This window comes from Heptranchias perlo, chromosome 21 (genome assembly GCF_035084215.1).
Source record: "Heptranchias perlo isolate sHepPer1 chromosome 21, sHepPer1.hap1, whole genome shotgun sequence".
Lineage (NCBI taxonomy): Eukaryota > Metazoa > Chordata > Chondrichthyes > Hexanchiformes > Hexanchidae > Heptranchias > Heptranchias perlo.
This window is the reverse complement of record NC_090345.1, coordinates 27,186,622-27,213,333: the sequence shown is the minus strand read 5'-3', so window position 1 is coordinate 27,213,333 and position 26,712 is coordinate 27,186,622. Positions and strand designations below refer to the sequence as shown.

Here is a 26,712-nt window from a genome sequence, read left to right as displayed (position 1 = left end):
CAGGTGCTTGTTTGAATACAATTTGTGCCACCTATTGCCTTTAATGGAACAGTTGAGCTGTATATGACAGTTGATCAAAATGGGTACTTGTTTCTTTTGTTTTGATATTTTGGAAGGTTTCTGTATTATACCTAATTATCTATCTGCACCAAATGTTCTCTTAAGTTACTGATACTTTGCTCCTCTCCAACTGGGAGGATGTCATTTATAGTTTGCCTGTATAGATGAAAAGTAAATCTATGAATCTAGCAGACAAATCTAAGCTAAAATACTTCATTTATTCAAAATGTGATCTTTTGTGTACTGTACTCATGAAAACAAAATTGGAAACATTTTACACCTGCATTTTCAAATAGCACAGATTTTTCAGATCTCAAAGTATTATGTTAGACTAATGGTGGCACTCGTTATTTAGAACTGAGACATAAACCAGGCAAAGCAAATCTAATCAATAGACAACAAAAATTTCAGACAATAAAACTTTAACTTTTGTTTTTATTTTTGGGGTCAGTAGTGAATTCTGAATAATCTAGTTTCACTCATATCATGATTACAGAAAATGCTAAAGAATATTTTTTAGAAAAGACAAGATCATAATAAAAGAACTGTAGAAAGAGTTAGTTGGCACATTCCATTTCCCATTTTTGACCCTATTAAATAAAACTAAAACATGATCTTTAGCAAAATATGACCAATAGTTTACAGTCAATAAGCTTCAAAATCTAAAAGCTCTTATTAGAAATAAACCCATTTGCAGAATTACACTAAGCAATTGTAATAAATGTTGACACCATAAAACAAGTTTTAAAATTTTCAGCTTCATATATATATACAAACTTCTGTACATAATGATTACACTCCATGGACAAAGCAGTAATTTGTTTCAAAGACTACTACTTTACTCGTCTTATTTGAAAAGTAAGCAAAGTTCCATATCTGAGAATGAATTAACTGTCGAATAGCTGTTTAAACTGAAACCAAGAAAAGTAATATATTCATGTGCTTTTAATGCAAGAGTCATTAAATCAGTCTCCAAACCAAATGGCAGAAATTTTCATCCACTATGGCAACATTCTCAATCTTTTACGGCACAAAAGAAATTTCAATTATAGCATTTCAGCTGTTTAGCATTTATATGCAAATTATATGTATTAGTTAATATTTAAAACTCAGCAGCAGAATTTGTTGGCTAAAGTACATATTTTTTGTCTCATTGTTGTAAATGGAATCACTGCAATTGTTGACTGTGCAGAGTTAAATGAGGTAAATCATTTTGTATGTCTTCTTAGTTTGGAAGGAAAAAGAATGGGACTGACTGCATTTTCTGCCTTTCAGAAGGGAACTGTGTAGGCTGGAATTGGTATTGGATACAGCATCAGTATATCACTGTACAATCCCGGAATCTACTGATGCTTGTTTCCGAGCTGCCTTTGGAGGAGGAGGAGGAGGTGTCTTGCTAGGTAGAGGTGGAGGGAGCTGTTGGAAAGAAAGTCATTTTAGTGAGCTGTTCATTTCTCTTTTGCCTATAGCATCTCCAGCAGTGACCTTGGCGTAAATTGAATCTTGAGTGGTGAATGGACTTAAATACATTCAATGCCATCAAGAATAATCAATGCCATCAAACATACTTATTTTTCTATAACACAGAACACAATACATTTGTTCCACAAAAGAGTCAATTTTATTTACAAAAGTCTGGTTGTGAAACTGCTGCTAACAGATTGACTTTTCTTTTTAAGTGCTACTATTGTCAAGAGTTAATGCTTCAAAATACCATTCAATAGATTTTAAGTGGTTAAGCTATATGTAAGATTAGTTTTGCAAAGTTGATTAAGGTTGTTTAGTGTCAGTTTATTGAACATACTAAAAGCAGCATGCAACTTTACACCGTTTTATTCTAATTAACATAGTAAAGTGGTCAATTGTGTTTAAAGGGACTTGCTGGAAATATTAAAATTGAAACTTTATCAGGATACAGATAGTTCTTTTAAAATATGCTACAAGTATGAAGGAACAGAGACAAATTTTGCTACAGTATAAGCTAATTTTAGATCTGTGATTACCCTGGATTGATGTGGGGGTGGTGTGGTAGGAATGGCAAGTTCTTGACTATCGGTCAGAGTTCCATAATCACCACTGTTGCCTTTGACAGGAAGAGGAGGTGGTATTCCAGTCTGCTCAGAACTAACTGCGCCATTTAGCTCCATATCTAGAAAAGAACAGATTGAAGTGATGTTGGACTTTTAATTAGGATACGTTTGGTTTGTAACTTTTTCTATATACAAAAATACATTGTAAAATGTAACTTCTTTGATTGAATTTCTTGCCTTCAAGACGTTAACTAGCCTAACAAAATAATGTACAAATGAGCAAGTACATAATTTAATTTATTAACAATATTCATGAACATAATACATCTACAAACAGGATACAATATTCTGTGAAAATGTTAGATATTATGAAGGAGAACCAATGTAAAGATTAAACATTTCTTACAATAAGCAACACTAATTCTACTAGAGTCATTTGTGAGCAACTATAACAGTAGAAATTCTACTCATGTTTGACCATGCAACAGGAAAATATAGCAAGTGACTTTACTCTGTCAAATAATAAAATATTACTTCTAACCAAACCACGAAATTATTCCAATAGGAACATAGGAACAGGAGTAGGCCATTTAGTCCCTTGAGCCTGTTCCGCCATTCAATGAGATCATGGCTGATCTGTGACCTAACTCCATATACCCGCCGTAGCCCCATATTCCTTAATACCTTTGGTTAACAAAAATCTATCAATCTCAGATTTAAAATGAACAATTGGGCTAGCATCAACTGCTGGTTGTGGAAGATAGTTCCAAACTTCTACCACTCTTTGTGTGTAGAAGTGTTTCCTAACTTCACTCCTGAAAGTTCTGGCTCTAATTTTTAGGCTATGTCCCCTAGTCCTAGACTCCCCAACCAGAGGAAATAGTTTCTCTCTATCGACCCTATCAGTTCCCCTTACTATCTTGAAAACTTCGATCAAATCACGCCTTAATTTTCTAAATTTCCAGGGAATACAACCCTAGTTTGTGTAATCTCTCCTCGTAACTTAACCCTCGGAGTCCAGGTATCATTCTAGTAAATCTTCGCTGTACTCCCTCCAAGGCCAATATATCCTTCCTAAGGTGCGGTGCCCAGAACCAAACACAGTACTCCAGGGTCTAATCAGGGCTTTGTATAGCTGTAGCATAACTTCTACCCCCTTGTACTCTAGTCCTCTAGATATAAAGGCCAGCATTCCATTAGCATTTTTGATTATTTTCTGTACCTGTCCATGGCATTTTAATGATCTACGTACATGGACCCCTAAATCTCTTTGGACCTCCACTGTTTTGAGCTTGTCACCATTTAGAAAGTACTCTGATCTATCCTTTTTAGGTCCAAAGTGGATGACCTCACACTTGCCTACACTGAAATCCATTTGCAACAGTTTTGCCCATTCACTTAATCTATTAATATCTCTCTGTAATTTTATGCTTCCATCTACACTGTTTACAATGCTGCCTATCTTTGTGTCATTGGCAAACTTGGATATATGGCTCTCTATCCCGTCATCTAAATCGTTAATAAATACAGCAAATAGTTGAGGCTCCAACACAGATCCCTGTGGGACACCACTAGTCACATCCTGCCAATTTGAGTACCTACCCATTTATCCCTACCCTTAGCCGCTCAGCCAATTTCTAACCAGGTCAATGATTTGCCCTCAATTCCATGAGCTTCAATTTTAGCTATCGGTTTCTTATGAAGGACTTTATCGAATGCCTTCTGGAAGTCCCTGTAAACAACATCAATAGACATTCCCCTGTCCACTACTTTAGTCGGCTCTTCAAAAAATTCAATCAGGTTCGTCAGGCATGATCTACTGTTTACAAATCCACGCTGGCTCTCTCTGATCAGCTGAAAATTTTCAAGGTGTTCAGTCACTCTGTCCTTAATTATAGACTCTAGTAATTTCCCGACAACAGATGTTAGGCTAACTAATCTATAGTTTCCCTCTTTCACCTTTCTTAAATAGCGGAGTGACATGTGCAATTTTCCAATCTAAAAGAGTGGTTCCTGAATCGAGAGAACTTTGGAAGATTATAGTTAGGGCTTCTGCAACGTTCTCACCTACTTCCTTTAAAACCCTGGGATGGAAACCATCTGCTCCTGGGGATTTGTGACTCTTTAGTGCCATAGTTTAACTTGATGTAATTAATTTAAATCCAAATAAAAATTAAATCGCAGGAACATTTCAGAGTGTCTTAATTTGATTAATTTTGACTCATTCTTTCCATATTGATTATTCTTTCTCAGGTAAAATGATGCACAACTGTTTCCTTCCCAGGTATAAAGACAGTGCTGCCTCTAAATAAAAACTCTTTCCAACAAATCCTTTTTTTTTGTTATTTTGCAAGATTTTCCAAAAAATGTTTAATTATACAAATTAAAAGAACAAAACATATATACTTATAGACTTACCCACACTTGCTTTGATGATACTATTGCATTACATTAAAGAACTAGCTAAACAATGAAGAGGTTTGATACATGGTGACATTAATGAGTTTATGTTTTAAAAGTGAAATTCCTAGCACATGCATGATACACTACTAACTGTTAAACCAAAAGGGAAATAATATAATTATTGTCATAATGCTGGCTATTTGGCATAACCTTATGTAATATATTTTCAGTCTAGAACTTTACTGTGCTACTCCACATACAGAATTCATACATAATGCCATTTATAAATGGTATAGATAGCATTAAAACCAAGGATCAATAATTCAACTTTGAAAATCTGAAATCCTTTTAAATAAAGATTCCTATATATGAACTATTTTGATTCACTCAAATATTGATTGATATTCATCCTGCAAGGTCAAATCTTGCACAAGATCAACTGGCAGACCAGAAACACAGAATTTTGCAGCACAATAGGTGGCGCCTGTGCTGGATCTCAAAGTGCTATCTATGAATCGCATTTCCTTTCAATTATTTTCTTTTTCAAATATTTATCCACGTCCCATTTAAAGCTAATTACGGATTCTTCTCTCACCACTGTTCCAGGAAGGGCATTCCAATTCCCAACAGTTCTCTTTTTGAAAAAAAATCCTCCTTACTGCTCCCTTTCTTCTTTAGGTGATGATAAATTTCTGCCCTCTATGTTACTGCCACGCCCATCAGTGGAAATAGTTTTTCTCTACCTTATCAAAACTTCTCATAATGCTGAATGCTCCATCAGATCTCCTCTTAACCTTCTCTGTTCTCGTGAAAAGAGCTCTGGTTTCTCTAGTGTCTTCTCATAACTAAAGTCGATTATCCCTAGTATCATTTGAATAAATCGCTCTGTATCCTCGCCATGGCCTTGACTCCTTCCTGAAGTAGGTTGCCCAAAACGGGACGCAATATACTAGATCAGTATTGGTTTAGCATTACCTCTTTGCTCTTGTACTCAATGCCCTTATATCTATAAAACTGCTAACCCATATGCTTTTTTTTTCCAAGAACAACTTTATCACTGTATCTTCCCATATTTAAAAATTTATGTAATTGATCACAAGATAATTAGGGATGAGGAAGGCTAATTGATCCATTTTATTTCATCTATCCAGAAAGATCCTCCTAAATTGCTTCTATTTCAGCAACCAATTATTTATGAATAAATTCCAGAGTTGTTGCCTCCACTAATCTTCTTGGAAGTCTATTACATATATTGATCACTCTGTACAAAGAACATTTCCTGACATCAGTTCTAAATTTATCTTTTACTAGTTTGAACTCTGCATCCCCTTGTCCTAGTCTTGAAATTTAATTTAAAGTAATATTCAGGATCTACCTTTTCCAATTCTTTAATTACCTCTATACTGTCACGTTTTAGATTCTTCCTTTCCAGGCTGAAAAGCCAAAGTTTCTCCAATCTTTCCTCATAACTCAGATGTTTGTCATTATGGATCAGCCTTGTGTCTCTAGAACTTGAATGAATCCCTTATGTCTTGGTTACCAGAACTAGGCACAGTACTCAAGATGCAGTCTGACCAGAGCACTATAAGGTACAGATCAGCCACGATCTAACTGAATGGCGGGGCAGGCGCGAGGGGCTGAATGGCCTACTCCCGTTCCTATGTTCCTTTCAAGAATGCCTCAGAAGACTTGAAGGATCACTGACACTCCTTACGTTAGACGACTCTTGATCTGCTATTGTGACCATTGAGCCCTGCGCCGGAACCAAAGTCAAAGACCTGACTGATGATCCTTCCTGATACAACACCATGTTCGCTGACTTTTATGAAGTTGGTTGTATAATGAGACCAAATCTTGATGGCCGAGGAGATTAAATTAAACAAAACCTTAATAAATCCCTTAAAGGGATTTCCTGTACTGATGCTTTGCTCTTCTACCATTTCAATACATGCTGGTTTTAATGAGCAGCCTGAGCCACCTCTGACTTAGAGAGTGCTGAAGGCTGCCTCAGTAAATGTGATGTAATCATTTGGGTGCAGGTTCGGGACCTAGACACTTTGGTTGCTGGTCACTGCTGAAAATTGACAGCCTTGTAGAGGAGTCTGAAAATCGGGCTAATCTGTAATTGATGGCGCAGGAGGCTGTGTTGGGCCTCAAGGCCTCTCCCGTCAACTTTGTGAGCCAATGTAGAATGTGACTTGACTGATGCATTTTTAAGGAATTGATCTTACCAATACTTCATGCACACACTTATCTTGCTGTCTGTCCTGGGTGTACAATGCCTGATCAAGCATGAGCCTGAGGTGTCTCTGTGCAAAGTCAAAAACAGGTTTGGACATTCTGGCGGTCAATGTTACCTTCTAACTATTGAATCACTCACATTGAGATTGTGCGCTGCAATTACAGAAGGCAATGAAAATAGGTGTGCTGAGGGTGTGTCATTAGTAATCCAAATTTTGAAACCAAGCACTGCTCAGCCAGTAACGTGGGCATGGGATCAATGAATGTTAAATTGACTAAGGTAGTCCTGAGTAGGCTGTGATCTAAGATAACATTAGCTGAATAGCATACAATATTGTTTTCAGCTTAAACTAAAATCTAAAACAACAGACTATTTATGTTTTAAAATACTTCAGCAAAAGTTCTTCTCTATACCTTGTCTTAAGAATCAGTGCTATTGAATAGTTTAACTGTTATGAAAAACAAGAAAACTCATATCAGCATAACTCCTTCTGAGGTGTATCACAGTACTTACTTAGGCCAGGCTGTAAGGAAAAATATAACTTGGATCTGGGGGTTACTGGAGGTGGTACTGGTATTGGTGATGCAGAGAACCGTCTATCACCTGTCATTATATTAATCACTTGGCTCTTTGGTCTTTGTGGCCTTAATGGACTGATCTGAAAACAAGAGATAAGTTGTATCATAAAGAGAACTACAGTTTTACAAAGCATGAATGGCTTATCATATGACATTGTAAAGGTCAGAAGATGAGGGTTTGCTACTTTGCTGATTAAATAAGTTTCTTCTGCAGTGATAACCTGATAATGTCATATCAGTTAATATCACAAGTTTATAAGTCCTAGGGCTCCCCTTGATGGTTCAGTGGGCACATGCACTGTGGTACTGAGCCAGGCAGACCAGGCAGCCCCAAGTTTGATTTTGGTCTGAATTGCGATCTCAGTGAGGGTGACACTAGGGGTGCTTCAGTTGTACTTAGTGTCGCAAGCTAGGGAGGGGAATAAAATCAGCCAAAGTTTTCACTTCTGATAGGACTGGGCTTGACTTTGATACCATTACTATCATGTAACCTACCAACACTCATCATCTAGGCTCACACATGAGAAATAGCAGAGTACTTGAGAATTGCTAGCTACTCTGCAACTATACCCCAGTAAGCGTTACAACTTTTTAGAAAGGAGGGGCAAAAGTTGAAAGACAAAATCTTAAATCTCCATTTTATCTAAATCTATTTGATGCAATAGCAGGAACAACTGGCAATATTATATACTGTTTTTGATTGCAATTGAGTTTGGTCCTTACAACATCATATCATAAGGCTTTTATTCTATACCTTCCTACTATTACTGTAACATGATAATGTTACTATGTAAAATTATTACAAGTAGCAGTAACTTAATTGGACAAGGTGCATAACTTCCTCTTAAAAACAGACACACTACACACCACATAATTAAATGGGACCTCTGATTAATAGGACAAGAGGCAGGCTGCTATTTTAGTTCCCACATTTTTTTTAGTGGGAAGCTTTGATGCTTAACATGGATAGAACTCTTTAATGCATGTTGCTTTACCAAGATTGTTTCCAAATAAATGCCCAGCTGAAGGAATCTAAAAGATCTAAACACCCTTCTCCTGAATTTGCTTCACCTTCTGTGATTTTGTTTTGAACCTGTTTCATTTATCAATGCTATTTTCATAATTTCTCAATAGCGGATGCATTTTCCATGCAGTTACCGTCACTTATCAGGGATATTTTTTTCTAGGCACTTGTGTATCCTCATTAAGCATCTCTGATGTACTGGAAAAAACAACTTTGTTTTGAACATTTAATATAAAACCATTATTCCTTTTTGGTAATCTGATTATGACATTAAAGTTGTTATTGTTCACTACTCAAGAAAAATCCTTTAAAAGTGACATAAAACAAAGGTTTAAAAAATGCAGAATTTTCAATAGCAATTTACTGTACATTTTTCAATGTCAACTGCTCAGTTTTATAATGTTACATTGTACTTTGTAAGTACAAATGAGGCAATGTTAAAATGTTTCTTGCAATCATTAAAACAGTAACTCCTAATTATCTCATGGTTCTCAGAACTTGTATTTTAAGTAGTCAGGAGGAACAATGAATATTTAAATGACAGTTACTTTATACACAAGTCAACAGAAACTCCTAGTTCATAAATTATCCTGCAATTACCGTTTCAGAGAGAATCACTGCCTCTGTAGACTGGCCAGAAATATCAGTAGTTTTAAATTCTTTGTCAAACATTTCTTGGTGTCTGCTATTCCTTTTTTCCTTTTTTCTCTCTCTCTTGTCTTTGTCCACATCATCCTTATCCAATTTATCCTGAGATCTTGAATGCATTTTCTTTGGAAGGAGGGGCTCGAGAATAAATCTAAAATAAGAAATATCGAACAATGAAAAAATTAGGGCAAAATAGCTTGTCCGATTCTTTAAACTCGCTGTTACTATTCAAAAGCCTGTAATTTAAAGAAAATGACCCTTAAAACACAGAACTTTTTCCCTTGGTACAAAACATTTCTGAAGGTAGTTTCAAAGTGGTAAAACTCCACTGCAGAATATTACAATCCAAAGAACGTTTACCAGTTTTTACTTCTTAATTTTAAATGCTTATTTTCATGAGGTGTAGAAATAAGTCCCAAAAGGTCAGTACTCACAGCCTGGATTTTCCATTCTGCATTATTTTAATGCTGACAGTGACTCATAACTGCTGGTGATAATAACTCCACTCAGAAAATTGAATGTTAGCATGTTACAATACATTCTGAAACATGTTTTATTAATTATTCTGATATGAATATTAAAAATGAGTGCAATACAATATTTTCACAAATTTCACGTAAAAACATTCAAACGCCATTCCTTTACATGCAACAAAACAAGATTATATAAGATGACTTTGGAATTTGTACCGTAGAATAATTCTTACAGGTTATAAATGATATGGATTAAAGCATTAAGGCTTTCTAATTTAGGCATAAGAAATAAATGATGTAACAACCTGAACTGTTATCATAAGTTATTAATGACTTTCATAAGCAAAAGTAATAGGCAGTCAAAATCAATTTCCATAGTACCATATAGCTTCATTTCTAATGCAAACCTAACAATTAAGCCTTGGGTATATATTTGACACCTTATGACACTTTTGAAAATGAAAATTTATTTATTTTAACCAAGAGGAATTTTGAACCCCATTTGGCGCAATTTTTTTTGTTACAATTAGAAATCATATCACGACCAGTGGTTATCATATGTGCAAAGAAAAACATGGAGTTCCAGCAGATGTGACCATGAGGAAGCATCAGGATATCAGGTACATTTTTAGCTTGTCATTTCAGTAACATTTTAATAGATTAGTATTAATTTCTCAAAGGTTGCAGGATTGCTTAGACCCATTTACTACAATTAGAATATGTCTATAGTCATCATCATCAGTCCTCTTTGTGAAAACTGATGTGAAGAACGTATTCAATACATCTCCTGGATCCTAATGATCTATAACTGCTTTTACCCAATTTATCCTTTAATGCACCCACCTATTCTTTGAAGTTCTTTTGACTATTATCATAGTTGTAAAACTTTTCTGGATCCATCTTATCCTCTGTGATTGTCTTTTATATTTGCTAATACTTTTTTTTCCATCCACAGTACCCTGAATGAATACCAATTCTCCTCATTTTTGTTTCCTTGTATCTTTTTAAGTAGTTGTGTTTGTTTCTGAGTTCCTTTTAACTTCCTTATTAAACTACTGTGGAATAGATTTTATTTTTCTCCTCTGAAATGGAATATACTTACTTTCCTCACGGCTCATCCTGTATAATAGCGTTAAATACATTTTTCTTCTGTTCGATTCTGGTTTCCCAATTATTTTCCCTTAAGATTCTTCTCAAGGCTCCAAAATCTGCTCTTCCAAAGTCTTGTACAGCTGTAGTTTTTGGTATTAGTTTGAGAACAGTATAGAATCTACTACACTGGTCGCTACATCTCAGATGTTCACTAACCTCCAGCTTATTAAACAGCTTTGGTGAATTATTAATCAACATATCCAACATATTCCCTGCTCTAGTAGCCGGTCTCATATGTCAATCCGTGAGTGTCTGTGAACTTGCATGTATTGTCACAACTCCTTTTTGGTTGTCCTCAACTGTCCATTCCACCTCCAGAATGTTTCAATTTCCCCATGATAAGACATTAACATTCTCTGCAGCCGTCCTTATCTGCCTAAGCAGCTCCCTACATGTCTCTCGGGTATCCTATAGCAATTACCAATTAATAATTTGCTGCCCTTAGCATTAATCAGTTCTATCTGTATTGTTTCAAACTTATACCTTCTGCTGCTATATTAATCCTTCCTACAGCTTCTCTATCATTCCTTATCAATAATGTAACTCTTTTTGTAGTTCTATCCTTGAGAGATATTTTATACCTCCTCAGCTTCAGCTCTTGACCATCCTTTACTCCAGGATGCCAATATCAATATTCTTGCTAGCTGCATATACCTCCAACTCCAGTACTTGATTCCTGATACTCCTTGTATTTATTTAAATTCATTAAACCTATACTTCAAAACTTGCCTTTCTTATTTGATCATTCTGCTACTGATGCCATCAATTTTCTTTCTTTTGATCTGTTTTATTTACCCTTCCCCTACACTGTACTGGTTTAAATCCTCCCTTTACTGTTCCATTAATTCTCTTTTCAAGGTGTTCCACAGGGATCTGTTCTGGGAACCCTACAGTTCACAATATTTGTATACAACCCTGTATAAAGATCAGGAGAAAGAGGGAGGAAAACCATTAGGAAGATAGGAACAGGAGAAGGCCATTCAGTCCCTCGAGCCTGTTCCGCCATTCAATTAGATCTTGGCTGATCTGCAACTTAACTCCATCTGCCCGCCTTGGTTCCGTAACCCTTAATACCCTTGCCTAACAAAAATCTATCAAACTCAGTTTGAAATTTTCAATTGACCTAGCCTCAACAGCTTTTTGGGGGAAGAGTGTTCCAGATTTCCATTATGCCAGGTCACTGCACCCTTTATGTTACCTCAGGATCTGTGGAAAGGTGGAGCTGGGCCTGTGCTTGTATCAGGTACAGGCCCAACATTCAGATGTGAGTGAGGAAGGAGGGAGATCTGAGGTGTGCCCGACTGAAAGCTGAAGAGGACCCTAACAGTAAGTAAGGACATTTTCTGTTCCTCACCAGCTGGATTTTTAGGCCTTTGGGCTCCATTTTCCTCTTCCATTTTCTAGCACAAGGTTCTGATAGGGGCAGGCCCATAATGCACCTGAATATTCCTTTGCTTAGCAGTATCTGTTGTCATCATACTTGTCAAATTTCTTTAAAAAATAATCACGTTAGCTCCAAAACATACCCATCAGAACCAGGCCTAGACGGGGTACTATCAGATGATATGGAGGAGACTGATGCAACTGATAGAGGTCTTGGAGTTGATGGCATTGTGAAGGATCGTACCATCGAACGAGGCCGACTTCCTCTGCGCTCATCCAGATTTGAAGACTGGAAGTAATAGATTTACATAGTAAAAATACATCCACCTTTTAAAAGTAATTAAAGGTAACTGCTTTGTTAACAAATATTAACTGTATTCTAAAAGTAAATGTGATGTTTCTGTACACAGCCATTTCAATCCTCTTGAGCGTGAACATGATTCAGTAACATATGAGAACACTCAGAATTAATCTGTCAGGTTTAATCTACAAGAGATGTATTAAATAATATTTTGTTATATCAAAATCGGTCCTTTTACCAACCTGAAAGTAGATAGCCATCTTATAGCTAATAAGGAAATTCTGATCTTGGGACAGTAGCCACCAGAAGGCCTTGCCTGGTATGAGAACATGTGTTTAGACATCTAAAGTTCTGTGGTTGGGTTGTAGAGAGCCAAGCAGTTTCTGCTGAATCTCCAGAACAGATGGAGCCACCGTTCAATGGACACACTGTGTGTCAAGAGGATGATGGCAATGCACTCACATATTTTATGGTGAGTTGTACTAATCACCATGCCATTTGACAGAAGTTCCTGGTATTTGCTATCCATCTAGTGACAGCTCAAATTTGTGTATCTATTGTCTAAGATCAAATAGTAACTATCTTCCTTGGGTGAAATTGAAGGGGGTAGGGAAGGTAAACTTTTTGGTCAAGTTGATTCCAAGAAGACATGCTTGTTTACGGAAAATTGGAATTGGGTCAACCATCTGTAGCACAGTTGGTAATCTGATATCTGAACCAGTCAGCTCCGCAGTACTCGAGCACTTTGAAGATTCCCCAGCCAACATGGTTCATTGATGGTACCTGGAGGAGTACTTCTGTCACTAAGTTCCAAAATGCTTTTCACTAAGTTCTGAAATGCTTTTCACCCAGTTCCATAGGAACATAGGAATTGTTAGACGAAAAAAGAACAAGGTCCATCTAGTTCACCTTCTACCATCCTGGCAGTCGCATGATATAATAATGGAGTTGTTCTGCTGCCCCTGTCCTAACTCGCACCAAGTCCCATTGACCCAGCACCCCTGTGCGCATTGACCTACATTGACTCATTGTCCAGCAACACCTCAAATTTAAAATTCTCATTCTTGTGTTTAAACCGCTCCATGGCCTTGCTTCTTTCTATCTTTGTAACCTCCTCCAGCCCTACAACCCTCCGAGAATTCTGTACCCTCCAATTCTGGCCTCTTGTAAATCCTCACTTCCTTCGCCCCACCATTGGGGGCCATACCTTCAGCTGTCTAGGGCTTAAGCTTTGGAATTCCCTCCCTAAAACTCTGCCTCTCCCTTCTCCTTTAAGACACTCCTTAAAACCTACCTATTTGACCAAACTTTTGTAGGAGTAGGCCATTCGGCCAATCGTGCCTGTGCTGGCTCTTTGAAAGAGCTATCCAATTAGTCCTATTCCCCTGCTCTTTCCCCATAGCCCTGTAATTTTTTCCCCTTCAAGTATTTATCCAATTCCCTTTTGAAAGCTACTACTGAATCTGCTTCCACCACCCTTTTAGGCAGTGCATTCCGGATCATTACAACTCGCTGCATAAAAAATATTTCCTCATGTCGCCTCTGGCTCTTTTGCTGATCACCTTAAATCTGTGTCCTCTGGTTACTGACCCTTCTGCCACTGGAAACAGTTTCTCCTTATTTATTCTGTCAAAACTGTTCATGATCTTGAACACCTCAAAATCTTCCTACTTTGACTGGATGTCAATTTTTGTCTGAATACGCTCCTGTGTAGTGCCTTGAGACATTTTACAATGTTAAAGGTGCTATATAAATGCAAGTTATTATTGTTGACTAATCATAGCAATCAATCTCTATTAATTAGTCTACAATAGATTCAGACATCTTCAGCTGCTTCATCAATGACCTTCCTTCCATCATAAGGTCAGAAATGGAGATGTTCGCTGACGATTGCATAGTGTTCAGTTGCATTCGCAGCTCCTCAGATAATGAAGCAGTCCATGCCCGCATGCAGCAAAACCTGGACAACATCCAGGATTGGGCTGATTAGTGGCAAGTAACATTCGTGCCAGACAGGCACCAGGCAATGACCATCTCCAACAAGAGAGAGTCTAACCACCGCCCCTTGACATTCAACGGCATTACAATTGCCGAATCCCTCACCATCAACATCCTGGGGGTCACCATTGACCAGAAACTAAACCAGACCAGCCACACAAATACTGTGGCTATAAGAGCAGGTCAGAGGCTGGGTATTCTGTGGTGAGTGACTCACCTCCTAACTCCCCAAAGCCTTTCCACCATCTACAAGGCACAAGTCAGGAGTGTGATGGAATAGTCTCCACTTGCCAGTATCAAAAACTTTACACTATTGGACTTGAAGTTCCAGATGAAGCTCCAACAACACTCAAGAAGCTCGACATCAACCAGGTCAAACCCCATCCACCACCCTAAACATTCACTCTCTCCACCACCGGCACACCGTGGCTGCAGTGTGTACCATCTACAGGATGCACTGCAGAACTCACCAAGGATTCTTCGACAGCACCTCCCAAACCCACGACCTCTACCATCTGGAAGAACAAGGGCAGCAGGCGCACGGGAACAACACCACCTGCATGTTCCCCTCCAAGTCACACACCATCCTGACTTGGAAATATATTATCGTTCCTTCATCGTTGCTGGGTCAAAATGCTGGAACTCCCTACCTAACAGAACTGTGGGAGAACCTTCACCACACGGACTGCAGCGGTTCAAGAGGCAGCTCATCACCACCTTCTCAAGGGCAATTAGGGATGGGCAATAAATGCTGGCCTCGCCAGTGACGCCCTCATCCCATGAATGAATAAAAAAAGACATGACACGAGAATCCCAGTGGTGAAGAGCTTTGGGAACCACAGGTCCAAAGTCACTTGTTCCGACCAAGCATGCTACACTTACCACGTCATGTCTCAAATTACTCATATACTGTATCCCAAAATGTTATTTTCGGAAAGAAATCTATCTAATTTGAATGAATCAATATTAACTGCTTCCACCATCTTTTTGAATTTACCCCCCTTCTAGTGCAGGCCGTATCCTTTGGTCCTCCTGTTCTGGACAAGGTGAAATAGCTTGTCATGGTCTACATCATCTAGTCCCTTTAGAATCCTAGAAACAGAAATCATATCACCTCTCAATCTTCTCTTTTCCAGTGAGAACATTCCCACTGGATAACCCTCTAAGCCAACTCCTAATGGGAAGGATGGACCTCACTGCTCTGTGTTGGTAAGCTGTGCAGTTTTAGTTGGTTAAACTCCAGCAGTGTTCCTGCACACTCAGGGGCATAGGAGCAGGAGTAGGCTATTCAGCCCCTTGAGCCTGTTCCACCACTCTATTAGATCATGGCTGATCTGTACTTCAACTCCAGGTAGCCACTTTGTTCCATATCCCTTGATACCCTTACCTAACAGTCTCAGTTTTGAAAATTTCAATTGATCCAGCATCCACAGCCTTTTGGGGGGAGAGAATTCTAAATTCCCACTACCCTTTGCATGAAGAAATGCTTCCTGATTTCACTCCTAAGTGTCCCAGCTCTAATTAAATATTATGCCCTCTTGTTCTGGATTCCCCCACCAGAGGAAATAGTTTCTCTGTACTTTTCCTACTGAATCCTTTTATCATTTTAAACATCTTGATTAGATCACCCCTCAACCTTCTAAACTCTAAGCCTTGGCTCTTATCAACCTGCACTTAAGCTAATTGGACTTAAGTGAGGTGCATCCCTCCAGGGGGAGTGTCATTCCATATCAGGCAAACAGCAGCTCTATCCGTATGTATTTTTCATTGGTTCGGTTTCAGTAATCTAAAATGAATCCAAATATGCAACGTGCACTTAGTATATGATGCTGAGGAGTGGCATATCTTCATAACTCACTCTGAGAATAGCTCTTAGCAAGTACGAGAGACATTCCTGTTGAGTCCTGCTGTTTGACTCAAATTCACAATGTTCTTGACCCACAGACAAGAGCTAATGATAACATAAAGGCAGCAACACATCGAGAGGTTTAGATGTCAAAATGCATAAGCAAAACCTGTGCAATCAATTAGTATCATTTGACCCCTGTGACATGTTGGCATCGATTTTAACTATTGGGCGGCCAACCGGCGGGGTGCGCTGGTCGGCTGCCTGATAATGCTGGTGGGAGGCCCGGAACATTTTGAGGGCTGGGCCTTATTACTTTACTGCCGGCAGGCAAAGGGTGCCAAACAGGTGCCCCATTACAGCACACTGGCTCTGTCAGCAAGGTGGATTCATGGGTGGCGATTGGAGTATTGGGCGACAGCGGTCCACGTTATTCTTGCAGAGCCCAGAGCAACACTCCTGCCCCTCAAAAATAATGTTAAACTTACCATTTTTGGTTCTCTTCGGCTATACCGCCGGCTAAAAGTTGAGGGAGCATGCACGACACACACTCTCAAAATGCCAATCAGGGTCCAAGTATGTCATAGGACACTGATTTGCATAATATAAAACCTGAAATAGGAGGTCGCTTCAGCTGCCCAGCGATAGGTCCCTTTCAGGAAGGCGTCATCGGATCGGGAACAGGAACGAGCAGTAAGTTTCTCCCCAGCGATTTTCAGGTCTGTTTTTGCTGCAGTGAAAATCTCTCCCATTATGTACTCAAAACAAACTTCAGCCTATACTATCCTCTACAGTTGGATTTTGTAGTGCTGGTTTTGTTTTTATTTTGACTAGAATTTTTTTCCACATTGGTGGCAGGCAACATAGCAGATAGAAGGGGTCTATGATTAAATGGCAATATTTAATTGAAGTGCTATTGCATCATGGGACTTTAAACACAGTGCTAAGTGGTTTTATTTTACAGCATGTCATAGGGAAATAGCATGTACTGTACATATCAACGTATAACAACTATTCACTGAGCAGACCTGGGCTGTTCAGGATATATATTGTTGAATTTAGCATTACTCATTCAATGATTGATTTCGTACCCAAGCCATTCACTCAGAAAAAGGCTGGTTCTGTATGAAAAACAATCGGAACACTTTGAATAACTAAACTTGTCTGGTCTGCTTTTCCTCTCGTCAACACAAATGGTCTTTCCATAGACGTTTAATAAAAAGAATATCAGATTATTTGTGATAAATCTAAATGTTCCATTTTGTAATTATTTGGACAGTAAAATTAGAATAAGTCTTTTCTACTTCCCTGATATTTTAAGTTCTATTTTTTAAAAACAGCTATTAATCAGCTGCTGAATTTTTTTGGGTATAGTTCAAACACCTAGTTTGTGACCCAAAAACACACAATTAAGCGTAACTGCTTCTAATTTCAAGTAGAAAAATAGAATTCCTGGCCTGAGACAATAGGGGAAATTTTCCTGACCCTTGCCCCAGGGGAATACCTGATTTCAAAGGCACGAAGGTTAGGAAGAAGTGGTGGAGAACCAATTTGCCTCGAGATTTTCAGGGCTTGCCTGGAGGGGGAAGCTTGGCTTCCTGACTCATTTACCTGATAGGTACCCCAGTGTAGGGTCACTCAGAAAATATGGGCCTCGAAATTTGGGCACACCCATTTTCGGGTGCGTTGGGGTGCACTAGGTTCATGCCCTGCGCCCGAATGGTGAGGCCCGAGGCGCCCCGGGTGTGGGGTGTTGGGCCTCATTACAATGGAGCCAGTGTGGTGCACCAGCTAGCTGGCGAAGAGGGGACTAAGATCGGGCTGCTGCTAGCATTGTAGCGACCCTCAGGTAAGTGAAGCCGGGGGTTGGGATCAGAGACCCGGGGGGGGGGGGGGGAAGAGGGGGAAGGATAGGAGGCCAGAGGTCAGAGGATCAGGAGTGGAGAGGGAAGGATAGGAGGCTGGGGATCGGGAGGGAAAGAGCAGAGACTGGGGCTTAGGATGGAAGGAAAGGAGACTAGGTGACGAAGAATGGGAGAGGACAATCTCCTCATGTCCGGTGCTGGGAAGGGGTAAATTTGCCCTAAAAACCCCAATTAGAAATGCTAGTAGAAAAATCTTTCATCAGAATATTGCTTACCTTTCACATTCTTTTACTTCAGTCCTATATATTCTCTTACATCTCTTATTTTCTCCTTTATATAAATTTTTTAAAAACATGCCGACAAAGAATCAATTAAAGGAAACGTCATCTGTCCCATCCTGCTATAAGCATGACTCATCATTTGATCACTGAACGAGGTGTAAAGATATCCATGATCTGGGGCAACCTGTACTCCTGGCAGGAGATTTTCTGAATGAAATAAATCTCACAGAGGGTGGGCAGGATTGCAACTTTTAAACCAAGGTCCAGTCTGCCTGTTCAAGAAGACTTAAAAGATTCTTTGGTGTTATTTGAAGAAGAGCAAAGAGTTTTCCTGGTGTCTGGTCAACATTTTCCTTCAATGAATACCAACAAAAAAAATTATTAATGGGTCATTCAGCTCATTGCTGTTTGTGTACCGCTGCTGATGCACATTTATAAAACAGATTATTTGCAGTATTGTGTTCACTTCTGGTCATTTATCAAAAGTACTGAACTTTACATGAGGTGATAAACTGAACCACACCATGATTCCTCATGAATTAATGTGACATTGTGAAGATAAAAGCTCAAATGTATGAACTTCTATCTGCTGCACTGATATTGATTGCATATTTAAAACATCACATTTTTCTCTCGACAACCGTCAATATATAATGCTTAATACTTAGAAAACAAATAATATGATACATGGAAATATCTACTATATTCCACAAAGCAATGATCAATATCTGTATACTAATCATGCTATACTTGTCATACGATGTAGATAATTCATAGCTCAACCCTACACAAGTATTAACTTGTTTTCATTTCATAAATTGAATGCATTTCCAAGCAACAAAGATAGTTGTCAGTGAATGTTTAATTGGTCGAATGAAAACATATCTTAAAACCTCTTCTTGTTGCGATAATGTACCTGTCTACTTAGAATCATAGAAAAATACAGCACAGAAGGAGGCCATTCAGCCCATCATGCCTTTGCCGGCTCTGTGGCTACCAATTAAGCCTACTCCCCTGCTCTTTCTCCATAGCCCTGCAAATTTTTCCTTTTCAAGTATATATTCAATTCCCTTTTGAAAGTTATTATTGAATCTGCTTCCACCACTCTTTCAGGCAATGCATTCCAGATCATAACACACTGATTAAAAAAAAAAATTCTCCTCATCTCCTCCCTGCCTTTTTTGCCAATAATCTTAAGTCTGTGGCCTCTGGTTACTGACCACCTGCCAGTGGAAACGGGGAGGAATTATTTTTCCAGAAACAAGGAAAAATGACTCAAACTGCAGCAACATCTGTTACTGTCACCCAAAAGGTAGCAAATACCTTAAAACGGACTGGTAGATCTCCCGTGGCATTGCACACGGGTCATCTGGGACCTGGATGTAGTTTATGATGTTTATGCATTCTTGTTGCAGCCTAAACATAACAGTGCGTTTGTAATACAGCAAATTTACTGAAGCAATGTATCACACAATTGATACAAGATAAAAATGTTATGCACCATACTAAGGTACAGGGCCTTACTGCTATATTAGTCTACCTCTTCACATAACTTTGTTATTCCCTCTCCAAAACCTCTTATGAAGTATCTATTTGTTTGCTTTTTCCCTCTCCTGTTTTTTTATGATTCTATTAAAATGCTTGGTCATCTTTCATTTTTCAGTTCGGAAGAAGGTCTGGATCAAACCATTGACCTGTCTGTTCTCTACACATATGCTCGCTGACCTGTTGTGTGAGTTTCCAGCATTGTCTGTTTTTTGTTTCAGTTTTCCAGCATATGGAGTTTCTTGCTTTTTACTTTTATTCTCAGTTATTTACATTATAAAATTTATTTTTTTGCCCTCTCCCATTATAGATTTGCAATATTTAGCTTTAAGATGTAAGTACATTATTTATTTCTTATCCTTCCCTCTCTAAAAACTTGCGTCTGTTTAATGATTAGGAAAGATATCTCTTCTCCTCCTTAATTCCCACAGTGGATTTGATTTAGCTCTTGCTACAGCTGCCTTCGGCATAGCTCTGTATCACATCAGTTTTTTTTCCACTGTCAAGTCTCCACCTCAAACAGATGGTCACTTGTTATGATCTGTACAGACTTTGGTTGCATTGTCAGGGCTCAGTATCAAAGCATTTCATTAACATCCCTTCTGACCCCAGTGTAAACATCAGTAGTCTTTAGCAGCGTAATTAAATCCTCATCCCAAATAACCATTTGCTCAGAATTTTTAGTCAATGGTTAAACTGTATAAAATCCTATAACAAATTAAATCTTTTTATTTTTGACATTTTTTCTCACACTGTGTGTGCCCACAGTTACTTATAATTTTTATGCCTGTATCAAGGCACAGTCAGGGTAATACACAGAGCAGGATGAAAACTACAACTGCTGTACAAATCCCCAGCACCCAAGAACCAGGCAAAACTACCAACAGACTTAGGGTTGGGGAGTTTTTGCAGGCATTTCTAATATTATGTACTCAATTTTATGGGTAGGATAAATTATTTTTTTCAGAACTGTGATTTTTTTAAAAAAATGTCACAAATGTTATTTTAGCTCTAAATACTAACCTGATTGAAGAAGGAATATGTTGGCCAAATCAGTTTGAAAAAAAAGATTTAAACAATTTGATTAGTTTGGTTTTGTGGAAGTGGCTGATTCCTGATTGGTTCGGAAAAAAACTAAAGTTGAGTGATTTAATTGATTAGTTTGAGTGGGTTCTTCATTCATGGTTTGTAGTAGCAGCTTTTTTCTACCAAGTGTGACAGATGACTTTTTATGCTCCATCCTGGATGTGATACACCCTATAACCAAGATTTAATTGTAGAGGTTGGCACTTATGCTCATTTTCATAAAAACATTAAGACTGAAGCACTGCACAAAAGGCAAACTATTAAAGACATATTTTGCTGTGTCAAACAAAAGCTTGCTAAATATAAAAGAAATAGTAGGCCTCCGTGTTGGTGTAATAACATTCTACATATAACAGGTTAATATCAATTTGTGCCTGTGATCCCCCACACAGTGAATTCTTCAGCTCAGATGGTCTATTACAGAGATGTGATGAGCAATGAGGTGTTTTCCCACAGAGAGTGAGTCACTAGACAAACTATTACTCTTGCGGCTGACTCACTAGTATTTAGGCATAAATCACCAACTTGCCCATTGCGATGCATAAAGGTGCACAGCATGGGGGGAGAGGGCACTAAGCCAGATAGGGGCCATGAAGTAAAAGGAGGAATATAACAGATTACTGACTTCTATATCAGGGTTTCCTCAATGGCTCAGCAAGAGAGTAGTTGAACTAAACAGGCCAGAAGGTCCCAGGTTTATTCATAGTCCATGCTGAGTTAGTTGATCTTAGTTAGGGTACTACAACTGGTTTTAGTGTCCCTTGATTAAGGAACAGAAATGTGCCCTGATGTTTCTGCCTTCGGATTGTTATTCAATCAATACTGAAAATCAGCGCAGATCTTGACATTGGATAGAAAAGGCTTGGCTCTGATTTTACCCCCTCCCCACTGTGGTGGATTAGCCTCTGACTCAAATAATGGTCATTTGGCCAATATCAGGGAGGGCACAGAGGGCCTGTAGAGCAGTACTCAGCAAGGAGCAAATGTCTTCATGAGAGATGAGAAAATTGACGAGAAGAAAAAAAAAGTAACAGAGGAACATATTATCTATGGTATGTAGGCTATAACAAATAAAGAGATATCAATAGAAAGGGTTAGAATAAAACACTTACAAAGGTTTTGGCTCCATATTGTTTCTCCACTTTTTCTTTCAGTTGTTTGAAACAGGTTTCCAACCTCTCATGGAAAGGCCGCAATGCTTCGGTTACTTTCTCACCGTGAATTCGGACTCCCTCATTCAAGAATGGGATCTAGGTGATTAAACAAAAACACACAATGAGGGCAATGTTCCACAGCAACAACTTACACTTGTACATTTCCTTTCACAAAACAAATATCACAAGACACTTTACAGGAGAAGGAGGAATTGGGAGGGAACTTATGGGAGGTGATCAAAGACAGATTTTGTGGAGGCTTTCAAAAGTGGGAAGACAAGTGGCAAGGCAGACGGGTTTAGTGAGAGAATCTTAGAGTGGTGGGATATGGTAGCTAAAATTTGAGATTCATTGTGGACTATTCTGTTCCCCCAACTCCAGCGTTGTAAGAGTAGAAGGTATGAGCTGGGAAATAGGGCTGGAAGAGATTGTAGAAATAGGGTAAAGAAAGGCTGTGGAGGCACCTGAAAATAAGAACAAGGACTATGAAGTTGATGCGCTGGGGAATGGAGAGCTAATGAAAGTCAGTAATGACTAGGGTGAAAGGAGTGTGGAACTTAGTACAAGATAGAATACCAGATTCAGTGTCTTGGATGAACTGGAGTTTATGTAGGGTGGAGATCCAGGGGCCAGCAAGGAGAACGCGAAGAAAAACCAAGCTTTGAGGTTATGAAGATGTAGGTGAAGGTTTCAGCTGCGATGGGGGTGAGTTATAGATGTAAGCATGCAACGTTGTGGAGGTGGAAGCAGGTGGCTTTGGTGACAGAACAGATGTAGCATTTGAAGCTCAGCTCAGGATTAGACAGGACACCACGGCTGCATACTGCCAGGTTCAGTCTGAAAGAGGGATGGATTATAAACTTAGTAATATTGGCAGGTAGAGTTAACTGATTTAAATTGACAGGAATAAACTTCAGTTGAGATTCCAAGTGACTGCATCTGTTTTCTAAGGCATTCCAAACCTTTTCTATTAATTTCTCTAGAATGTGGCACAGTTTCTTCATGTCATTCAAACACTTCCAGGCACCAGTTCTTCAGCATCTTAATTGCCTGACCATATCCTTGCTCAACCTCTTTAACACCAGTTCAGGTTTCTCAGACTCATTTTCATTCTTTCAAAGTCACTTGTTTTTACCTCTCATATTTATTAAGTAAACCAACCTGCTTAATAATATATCAATGTTCATATACGTGGCTCTGGAAGATAAAATGTTTCTTTTTTTAAAATTATATATGGATGATGCACTTTTCTCACTCATTCTTGGCTAAGGGACAAGTATTACAAGATACATTTACTGGATTTTCCATAGTTAATTTGAGCCTATTGTTCTGAACTAATGTCATTATAGTATTACTTTCTTTCCTGAAAGCAAATTTTATAGTATAATAACATTATTGGCTTGAAATGAAATGAATTGGTGCACCTTGAACTGATCTCCCAGGTTTTTGCTCAATATATTCAGTATGTTGTGAATAGTTTTTTGAAATTTTTGACCTTCTTTGGGTCGGGTGGTATGTGAGGAAGTGAATTTTGCGCTGACTAGCGCAAGCGCAGCCTGACGTATTGGGCCACACATGCGCATTGTAGGTCACCAACCGTGCATGTGCATTGCAGGTCACCAACTGCCCTTGCTGCCCGTTCACTAAAAGCGCGGACCGGAGGGCGAGCACGAAAAATGCAGCCGATGCAGGTAGTCATAAGGGGGCTGTTAGAATTGGATAGCCATGTGGTGAAGGATAGAATACCAGAGCCTGGTTCTTAGATGCTTCCAACCCTTTATTTAACAGAGATTTCCCTTATATACACACCACACCCTAGATAAGCTCTCCTATAAAAAGGATATAAGAGAGTCTCCAATGATGATTACCACTTGAATACAATTAACACTCATTGATTTAAACCATACAATTAACAGGAGAGAGACCAGGAGAGCAGAGCCCGGAGTTAGGGGTGAAGCAGGGGAGAAGCGGGGTAAGGGGAGAAGCAGGAGGAAGCGTGGGAGAGAAAGGAAGGGGTGCCCAGAGTAAGGGGAGAAGTGAGGGGGAAGGGGAGAAGCATGGGTAAGGGGGAGCAGAAACAGCGCTGGAAGCTGAAGCGGAGGGGAAGGAGAAGTGTGCAATAAATTGGATAACCAGGTGGTGAAGGATAGAATACAAGAGCCTGGTTTTCAGTTGCTTCCAAGCCTTTATTCACAGAGATCCACTTTACCCCCTCCACACCCTCGGATAAGCTCTCATATAAATGGATACAAGAGATTACCACCTGAATACAATTAACACTAATTGATATAAATCATATGGATACAATTAACAGTTTCACTTCTCTTTAAATTAAAAAAATTAAACTTTATATATACAACACAAACAAAAATTTCAAAAATTAAAAACTTCCATGCTCTGTACAACTTATTCAAAGCATTGAATTGTGTGGTGACCCTTCTCCAGGACCCCTAATAATTTCTTCCTACATGTACTTGTTTTAGTAAAACAATCCAACTGTTGATGGCTTGAATCCAAACCACCCATTTAGTTTTAGAGATTTCCTTTCTCTCCAGCATTTGTTTCAAGCCAGCAAGGTCAATCCGTAATGTTTTCCCACTCACATTTTTCATAGAGTGTACATTATCCCACAACGAACGATTGTCTACATAACATTCAATGGGTATACTATCTTCAGTACTCCCATTGCACAGGATGTCACTCAAAATATTTGCCAAATAGAATCCCATATCCACTGCGTCTACAAGAGCCAGTGTTTCAGCAGCCAGAGCACTTTTAACAACCCTTTTCATTTTCTTAGCTTCCCAAGCTAAAGGACAACATTTCCCATTCTCACCCATAAGAAAAACCATGAAACCAGCTGCACTAGAATACCCATCAGGAAGATTAGCACATGAAGCATCACTAAAGATAACTAGCTTCATTTTCTTTGGGTCACCTAAGGATAGGAACTTAAGTATGCATATATCTATATTTAATTTTCGTAATGTTTTATTTGCCCTTAAAACATTCTCTACTATGGGGTGTTTTATTGAAGTACTTAACTTCAACACATCAAAATTAGCATCTGGTCTAGTTTGAGTGCACAACCAGTTCAACTGACGAATCAAGCTTCGTAATTGCTCTCTCTCTTCTCTATATATAACATCACCTTTCCGTGATGACTCAGTACGATTTACCGGGATGGGAGTAACACTCTCTAAACAGGACTGTTGATTTAAAGTTATACCAGACCCACTCTGCTTAATATCTAAACCGATATATTTAAAAGACCCACAGGCCTGACTCCCAATTTTAAATTCCGCAGTTCTATCCCATAAGAAGTCATCAAAATACATCATGAAGATGCCTGAAAGTTTTCTGTTATGGCACCAATAAAACATCGCGGGATCTGCTTTTAGTTGAACACAACTTATTTTCAGCAAAACAGATCTCACCGAAAAATACCATACCCTGGAAGCATTATTCAAGCCATAGGCGCATTTGTTTAGTTTCCATAGTTTTCCTTCCGCATCTGCTGCCTCTTTAGGCGGCTTTAGAAACACTTCTCTCTGAAAAGTATTGCCCTGCAGAAATGCACCTTTTATGTCAATTGACCTATACGCCCATGGACATGTTGCCAAAAGAGCCAAAAAGATTTTTAAGATTACCTTTCCAGCAGTGGGAGAATCTACTCAAACATCTGTATCACCCAGTTTCTCTTCAAAACCCCTAGCTACCAACCTCGCTTTAGCCTTGTAAGTCCCATCTGCAAGAATTTTTTCAGTACAAACCAATCTATGCAATAAAGCTGGTTGACCCTTATCTGTTACCTCAGAATAAACTCCAAATTCTTTCCAACTACCTAACTCCCTTTTTGTTTTGTCTCTCTTACTCATTTATCCTCAAGTTTATTGGCAGCCACCAAAACTTCACGATCATGAGGACTTTTGCTTCTAGTTCTGTTACATGACTGATCTGTGGTCTTTGTTTCATTGTCTGACCTAGTCAAGCTACGTCTTCTACTTCCACTTCTATGTCTGTAGGGATCTCCCTCTTTCATCTCTAGTTCATGATCGTTTTCTGACTAAGATTCACTTCCGGACTCCTTATCACTACTTATTTACTCTTTCGCACTCTCCACTCTTTTACCCCAATCTGCCAGTCCGTGGACCTCGCCTCTTGGCCATCATCCTGAACATTTAAATGTAAATCTACCAGTAGCTTTGCCTGCACGTCCCAAAATTGTTGCACCCCTCCATTCATTAGTCCCTTCTGGAACATATGTCACCCATGTACCCACTTTGGGCAATTGTTCTGTGGATGTGATAGCTCTGTCATGTGTTTCTTGATCACTGACATTACCACTATCCAGCCCTTGATCTACCTCAGTGTGTACCTCAGGAACCTCATCAAAAAAATCATGAACATCTGAGGCACAAGGTGCCTCGTTTACTTCTATCAACTGCTTAGAGTCCGAGATTTTATAATTAATTCCAATTAATCATGAGGAACGAACCATAACAGTTTGATTGCCATGTTGGACAAGTACTGTCTCACCATCGTGACCTATTACCTTACCAGTGCCTTTCCATTCTCTATGACCCTCTCTTTCATAGTATACCAAATCTCCCGAATTGAACCCTGTCTTAGATGGTCTAATA

The 26,712-nt window shown here is 38.9% G+C and overlaps 1 protein-coding gene across 3 annotated transcripts in view; it reads right to left on the bottom strand.

The window, feature by feature from the left end:
• Positions 1–477: 477 nt before the first annotated feature.
• The window catches only part of dock1 (dedicator of cytokinesis 1), a 472,808-nt gene continuing 446,573 nt past the window's right edge, over positions 478–26,712 (bottom strand). For all 3 annotated transcript variants that reach the window (XM_068002361.1, XM_068002362.1, XM_068002363.1), the window contains 6 exons: positions 22,028–22,165; positions 12,137–12,282; positions 8,938–9,136; positions 7,249–7,393; positions 2,064–2,209; positions 478–1,476 (listed from right to left, as the gene is read on the bottom strand). In XM_068002361.1, coding sequence (XP_067858462.1) covers positions 1,384–1,476; positions 2,064–2,209; positions 7,249–7,393; positions 8,938–9,136; positions 12,137–12,282; positions 22,028–22,165 — 867 coding nt within the window. In that variant the 3' untranslated portion in view covers positions 478–1,383. The remainder of the gene's footprint in view (positions 1,477–2,063; positions 2,210–7,248; positions 7,394–8,937; positions 9,137–12,136; positions 12,283–22,027; positions 22,166–26,712) is intronic.